This window comes from Terrapene carolina, unplaced genomic scaffold, assembly GCF_002925995.2.
Source record: "Terrapene carolina triunguis isolate 2854851 unplaced genomic scaffold, T_m_triunguis-2.0 Scaffold166, whole genome shotgun sequence".
In the NCBI taxonomy this organism is placed as follows: domain Eukaryota; kingdom Metazoa; phylum Chordata; order Testudines; family Emydidae; genus Terrapene; species Terrapene triunguis.
Window position 1 is genome coordinate 2,092,304 of NW_020664517.1, and position 7,684 is coordinate 2,099,987.

The window sequence follows — 7,684 nt, forward strand, 5'->3', positions numbered from 1 at the left end:
AACATTTAATTCTGGCCTTAGGCTTCTTAACCCTTGCACCATAAAGCGTGTAATGGTGTTGCCAGCTGTGGGTGTGCTGCCTGAAAGCCCTGTATGCACTAGAAAATTAGTTTGTTTCTGACAGCAGTCATCTGCATCAGTTTGTCCTGACCCAATGGTAAAGAGGTAACGAGAACTAGGTGAACCTATTTTCAACACCTCTGCAGAAAATGTGACAGAGTCAGTGGATGATGGTCTTGATTGTACTCAAGAGCATTAACTGTTTTGGCAACAGGCACATCATAGGGGACCTGTTGCTGATTGCCATTGTCAGCAATATATTAGGTCATTTTCTTAATGTAGATGCTACCTTAAAAGCAAGTAGTATTCAAACTGGTGGTGGTGGTGAGGAGCCCGTGTCATGGACCCCACTGTGCTATGCATTGCACAAACACAAGAAAAAGATGGTCACTGCGCCAGACCTCTAGGTGAGGAGGAGTTTACTGCTAAACATGCTTCTGTGTCAACTGTTGGCTCTGAGCAGGATAGCCCATATAAATAACGTATTGGGTGAAGATCAAGCCAAATTAAAAGATCCTAAGGACCTACCATGTAGCGACTTGACAGACGACTTGTGAAGTACTGTTGCTCTTATTAGCATTGTGAACACTTACATGTCCTCTTACATGCTGCCCCAAAGACTCATTGAGTCCTAGGATTAAGATAGATCTGGGAAATTCGCTACACAACGCCAGGTGTGATGCCATTGCCTGTGGTCACTCTGACACAACGCAGTGTACTAAGGACCGTTGCCTCTCTTGGGTTGCCCCACCGGCGATGCCAGGCAGGGTCAGATTGTGCCCCTCTTCGCATGCCAGTGGAGATTGGCGGGCACAGTGTGCTGGGATGCGACGTGGCTGAAAAGCATGCAACGCCACTTTGGGATATGAGGAGTGACTGAAGGGAAGCTGGGTTTTTGCCAGATTTTGACATTTTGCACAAAGTCAAACCACTTTTTACTCAGAACTTGGTGCTGACCGCACATATAGAAAGTCGCTAGCCGCTCCAAGTCTGCCTGTAGCAGTGTACAGGTTTTTGACCAGCCTAGCAATATGGGTAGCACAAAGGTTTGAAAGATCCTGAAATTCGGTAAATGTATGGTCTTTAAAAATGACTAATAGGTACCATCAAGTTGATTGTAATTGGTTTAAACAATTATTTAGAAGTAGTTTTCATGTATTTCGCCTGTGCTGTGATTCCTCCAGGCAGGTTATGGTTTTACAGTCATATTTGTATTTTGAATGTTTCTTTCCTCTGTTTTTAAAATGCCAACACAAACAGGAGAAATGGACTATGCAGCAGAAACAGTGACAGACTATGCATACTGCTGTCAAGTGTGTAAAGACAACAAAATGAAAAAGGGGAGGGAGGGTTATTCTCTAACTTTTCCTCACTTATCCTAGTTGTTACCAGACATGCCAAACCCGTGAGGGAAGAAAAAAATGCAGAAATTGGGCTTGTTTTTGGCTTAATTGGCTTGTGAGTTGCTTTTTTGGCTTGTAGCTTCTTTTTTTTGATTGGCTCCCGGCAAACAGGAGCGGGGGGGGGAGAGAGAGACAGTGTGAGGGGTGCACAGTGGGCCCATTGCAGTCCCAGACTGCACGCTGGGCAGATCTAGTCACAGAGTGTTGTGGTTCTAAGGGATTGGCTTTTGGCTTTTTCTTCTTATCTTCAAAGATGCTTTATTTTCCACAGCTGCTGTGCAAGAGAAACTCACACAAACTGTACAGGGGAGCCATGAAACTAACTAGCCTACAAGCTCTCTGGGGCAGAGACTGTCTTTTTGTTCTCTTTTGTACAGCGCCTAGCACAACGCAGTCCTGGCCTATGGACAGGGGCTCCTGTGCATTGTCAACCACAAATACAATGGTGCTGGCAAGTGCATAAAGGAAACTGGAGAAAGAAGTCTGTCAACTACAGTGGCCTTGGGTTTTACATTATCATAGAATATCAGGGTTGGAAGGGACCTCAGGAGGTCATCTAGTCCAACCCCCTGCTCAAAGGTTGGACCAATTCCCAACTAAGTCATCCCAGCCAGGGCTTTGTTAAGCCTGACCTTAAAAACCTCTAAATACTTCAGTAGCTGGCAAGTTTCAAAGTTTAGGGACACGCGCGCACTACTTGGGTTGTACTGGCAATTGAGTGAGGTAATTACAATTCTCATCAATCCCAAATAACGAAGCTTACAGGGACCTATGCAGAAGGCAAGAGCCGTGTCCCTAGACTCCATGTTAATTATGTACTGACGTAACCCACAACCAGGAAGAAGGAAAAATCATTTCACTGCCACGATGTCAATGCTCAAACAACAGCTTCCACGGACAACCACTGCATTGCAGCATTTGACTTTAGACTGAGCACGGGCTATGTTGAGGCTAGATTGCTCACGGTAATGCCAAGTTACAACGCTCAGTGCTGTCTATGATTTAATTTTATGGAAGTACTCAGGCCTGGTCTACACTTACAATTGAGTTCGACATAGCAGCATCTCTGAGTGTGAAAAATCCACACCGCTGAGTGCTGTAGCTATGCCGACCTAACCCCCAGTGTTGAGGCAGTGTTCCTACACCAGATGGAAAACCCCTTCTGCCGGCATAGGCTGTGTCTACACTATGTGATTATGCCGACATAGCTATGGTGTTGTAGCTGTGCCGGTATAGTCCCTGCGGTGTAGACGCAGCCTCAGGCTCCAAACAGGATGAGCAGATCCTCTGCGCTGCATACTGTCCAAACAGAAGCAAGATCAGAATGTCTCTCTGGACTGAGGACACAGCTGTGAAATGGGATTATACCGCATTTAGCCCACTGGACTGCAGCAAAAAAACGGAAGCCAGTGGGGAAAGTGTTGGCTTAATTGATTCTGATCATTCCTTGACTTTAGCAAAGCTTTTGATACCATCTCCCACAGTATTCTTGCCAGCAAGTTAAAGAAGTATTGATAGAAAGCTGGCTAGATCGTTGGGCTCAACAGGTAGTGATCAATGGCTCCATGTCTAGTTGGTAGCCGGTATCAAGCGGAGTGCCCCAAGGGTCGGTCCTGGGGCCAGTTTTCATTAATGAACTGGATGATGACGTGGACTACACCCTCAGCAAGTTTGCAGATGACACTAAACTGGGAGGAATGGTAGATACGCTAGAGGGTAGGGATAGGATACAGAGGGACCTAGACAAATTAGAGGATTGGGCCAAAAGAAATCGGATGAGGTTCAACAAGGACAAGTGCAGAGTCCTGCACTTAGGATGGAAGAATCCTATGCACTGCTACAGACTAGGGACCGAGTGGCTAGGCAGCAGTTCTGCAGAAAAGGACCTAAGGGTTACAGTGGACGAGAAGCTGGATATGAGTCAGCAATGTGCCCTTGTTGCCAAGAAGGCCAACGGCATTTTGGGCTGTATAAGTAGGAGCACTGCCAGCAGATCGAGGGACGTGATCATTCCCCTCTATTTGGCATTGGTGGGGCCTCATCTGGAGTACTGTGTCCAGTTTTGGGCCCCACACTACAAGAAGGATATGGAAAATTGGAAAGAGTCCAGCAGAGGGCATCAATAATGATTAGGGGGCTGGAGCACATGACTTATGAGGAGAAGCTAAGGGAACTGGGATTGTTTGGTCTGCAGAAGAGAAGAATGAGGGGGGATTTGATAGCTGCTTTCAATTACCTGAAAGGGGGGTTCCAAAGAGGATGGATCTAGACTGTTCTCAGTGGTACCAGATGACAGAACAAGGAGCAATGGTCTCAAGTTGCAGTGGGGGAGGTTTAGGTTGGATATTAGGAAATACTATTTCACTAGGAGGGTGGTGAAGCACTGGAATGGGTTGCCTAGGGAGGTGGTGGAATCTCCTTCCTTAGAGGTTTTTAAGGTCAGGCTTGACAAAGCCCTGGCTGGGATGATTTAGTTGGGAATTGGTCCTGCTTTGAGCAGGGGTTGGACTAGATACCGCCTGAGGTCCCTTCCAACCCTGATATTCTAGGATTCTATGATGGACCGATCTGCCCATCACACAACTCACACATCTAATAAATGGGTCCCATGTCGCACCTCGCAAGTGCTCTGCCCATCCGCTCTCCAAGACCTTGACCGGAATATGTCTGAACAGGCAGCCCTGGGACATGCAGGGGAAGCACCAGAATGCTAACTATTTGGGTGCCGTTCTGACAAAGCCAAGATGAAAAGGGACTCACCGCTGGAGGTTACCTCCTGCTGGGAGAGGGACTCCTCCTTGGGCTCCGTCTGGAGGCTCAGGGACTGCTTGCCCTCATCCGTTTCGTCATCTTCTGGGATGACCAGCTTCATCAGGCTCTGGTTACACACATTAGCTACCTCTTTGATGCCTGAGCAGAGAGGATGTAAGGAACACTCTAATCCAAGATGATTTACACAGCACCTTAGACAAGCCACGCAGCAGGGACCCAGAAGAATATATGAGAACCATTCCCCACTCCCCTACCCCACATAGTTCCCACCCCGTCCAGTCATTACAGCATCCCTGTAAGCTATACATTCCGACAGCTGCCCCCTCACATTACTGCCCCCACCCCTTTTTGGGGAAGGGTGGAGGGAACTATATATTTGTGGCAGGAAAGTTGGCTAATTCCTTGTGTCCCTCCTCAGCAACCCCAAACTCAGTAGCTATCCTCTGCTCCCACATCACACCAGAGTGCACAGCTGGAAGTGTCTGCTCAGGTGACCAGATATGTCCTGTTAGGTGATCAGATGCTCACACTCCAGAGATGGGGCAGCTCATCCCGCTGGGAGGCAGTGCTTCAAGGGGACTCAAGCGTCACTATAGGAAGGGGCCATTCCTGAGTTCACACCCTCATGCCCAGAGAAGGTGATTTTCCCAGGCTAACCACTGACTGACTGACACCAAGGACCAGCAGTGGCCCCATTACACATGCAGCATGTGATTTCCCTCCTCCCCAACAGAGATCTTACCTATTTGGATTCCCCTCCTCCATAGGCCTGGTCATATCATTTAAAACCACCTAGGGGCCTAAGGAGGGGTAAGATTGTAACAACCTTTGTTTCTTTCCCCCCTTCCACCAAACCCTCTCTGGCCAGGAGAGCCGGGATTAGCTCCCTGAGGAGCTTTGCCAATGCCCACAGAATACCCGTACAGAGCTGCGTATGCTTGGTGACAACTGTATGACCGAGAGGAAGCAGAGACACTGGGGCTCGGCGGCAGTGCCTGCTTCCCCTGATCTGGGTAACAAGGATACTCTTCTTCCGGTCATCGTAGGATAGGCACGGCAGAACGGCGGTCAGAATCCCTGAGGAGTAGGGCAGCATCACCCGGCCAGCCAGTTGGATGAATTCCCTCATCCAGCACATGGCTGTCAGCTGAATCAGATCATCTGGAAGACAGGGACCAAGGAGAGCTGAGGAAGAGGCGGGTGGCACCCAGATGGATCAAACTCAACAAATTACCCAACATGCACAATGAGATGACAATGGACTTCTGGTTTCGGTTTCATCAGCCGGGGTCATAGTGAGGGGTGCTCTCCCAAAGACCCATCCCCCAAAAGCCCAGAGTAGCTGGATGTTAAAAATGCTTAGTGAAAACGGTAAATGTAGACATGGGCTGGTAATCATTAGGCTTCAGTGTTAACCCCCATTGACATTCATGAGAACAGTACATGCCTCAATTTTAAGCATTTATAACAGGGGTCGGCAACCTTTCAGCAGTGGTGTGCTGAGTCTTCATTTATTCGCTCTGATTTAAGGTTTCGCATGCCAGTAATACATTTTAACGTTTTTAGGTCTCTTTCTATAAGTCTATAATATATAACTAAACTATTGTTGTATGTAAAGTAAATAAGGTTTTTAAAATGTTTAAGAAGCTTCATTTAAAATTAAATTAAAATGCAGAGCCCCCCCCCGGATGGTGGCCAGGACCCGGGCAGCGTGAGTGCCACTGAAAATCAGCTCGCGTGCCACCTTCGGCACACATGCCATAGGTTGCCTGCCCCTGATTTATAACATGCTCCTCACCACAGTAATTGTACAGCTAAGTCACCACCACAACACGTCGGCCCACGTATGCGCTGCATGCCTCCATCCTTCCCCTGAGGCCGCATGGGGATTTACTGCTTAACTTTCCATGTTCTGCCGCAGAGTAGCAGCTGGAGAGGCCTGTCTGCAAACACAGGCAGACAGCATTGCACGGGCTCCCACTCGGGGGTCTCTTTCAGAACCACCAGGGCCGGGAAGGCTGCTTTAAAGAAAATTCTGAAGAAACTAAAGGAGCCAGCAGAAGAGTGAGTGCTGGTATGAGGTACCAGCCTGGCCGCACACTTCCTCCCCCTTGGCCTCCAGCCTCCTCCACACTGATCCAGCCACCCACTCACCAGCCATGCAAACACCCAGTCTAGGCAGGAACAGCCTCTGTTTGCGCAGATTATGTAAACCCCTGCTTACACACATGTTGCTCAAGCCTGGGTGCCACAAAGTTACACCGGTTTTACCAGAGGTGTTATTTTATAATCAATACCAATTTAGACAGAGAGCTGAAACTTGGCATTCTAAAACCGAGGCACACCTAGTTGACAGGCTTAGCTGGCGTATGTAAATTCAGAGATTTTAAATAGATACAGTCACTTTCAGTTTGAAATACGTGTGCCCCCACGGTTTGCACCATGTAATTAGATTGGTTGTAGAGAGATGCCACTTATGTGCAGACAAGCCCTTTCTCAGAGAGTACCAAAGCTGTCTGTCTGTGTCCATGTCTCATACCTGCAGGGTCCACTGGATGGCACTTTGCCAGAGAAAAGTGTGCAGTATATTTCAGGGTTTATTTTTATTTCTATGTAAATGTCCAAAAAAATCAGGGTTTTCAGGGCTCTCTATACGTACAAGTTGCTCGGTTTCAAGCAGCACTCCTCTAAACCGCACTAGGGAACCTTTAGTGAGCACCAGCAGAGTCTACAAGGACCAATTAACGCACAACACCTTAGTACACTTTAGAAATCACAGCCTGTAGTCCACATCACTGCCCTTTGTAGACAAGCCCTTGGATACAAACCACAAAGCAGGGACATCACCTATCTGAACAATCTGCATTGGGAAAGGGATGAAGCCAACACGAATTGAGTAATCACTTTTGGTGGTTTTTGTATGGGGTGTTTTATCTGTGTTTATCAGGTAAAACCTAAAACGAGAAACCCTAAACATATTAATTATCTACACCACAGAAACCCTGAGGCACTTGGGCCTAATTTTTCAGTCCTTGGGACACCTAAATTGAGTGGTGTGCCATGACACTTTTAGCAAGGCATGCAATTCTACAACGGCATGCGAGGTCATGTTGCGTGGAGGACACCATTTTGTTTTACAAAGTGATAACTCCATACATGTTTGGGGTCTGACAGAAGCGTCCCATGGCCAGTCATATTCAGGGCTTTCGTGTTCTTGTGGAACTGAATCCTGGAGCATGCAATGCAGGCGTTGCATACATAGACGACACGCTACTGCCTAAGGCTAGGTCTACACTACCCGCCTGAATCGGCGGGTAGAAATCGACCTCTCGGGGATCGATTTATCGCGTCCCGTCGAGACGCGACAATTGATCCCCGAATCGACGCTCTTACTCCACCAGCGAAGGTGGGAGTAAGAGCCGTCGACGGGAAGCCGCGGAGGTCGATTT

At 47.9% G+C, this 7,684-nt stretch overlaps 1 protein-coding gene across 1 annotated transcript in view; it reads right to left on the bottom strand.

The window, feature by feature from the left end:
• Positions 1–7,684, bottom strand: part of LOC112119563 (protein VAC14 homolog) — a 177,605-nt gene that overhangs the window by 159,766 nt on the left and 10,155 nt on the right. The window contains exons 8-9 of the mRNA XM_029912028.1: positions 5,262–5,396; positions 4,224–4,373 (exon numbers count right to left, since the gene is read on the bottom strand). Coding sequence (XP_029767888.1) covers positions 4,224–4,373; positions 5,262–5,396 — 285 coding nt within the window. The remainder of the gene's footprint in view (positions 1–4,223; positions 4,374–5,261; positions 5,397–7,684) is intronic.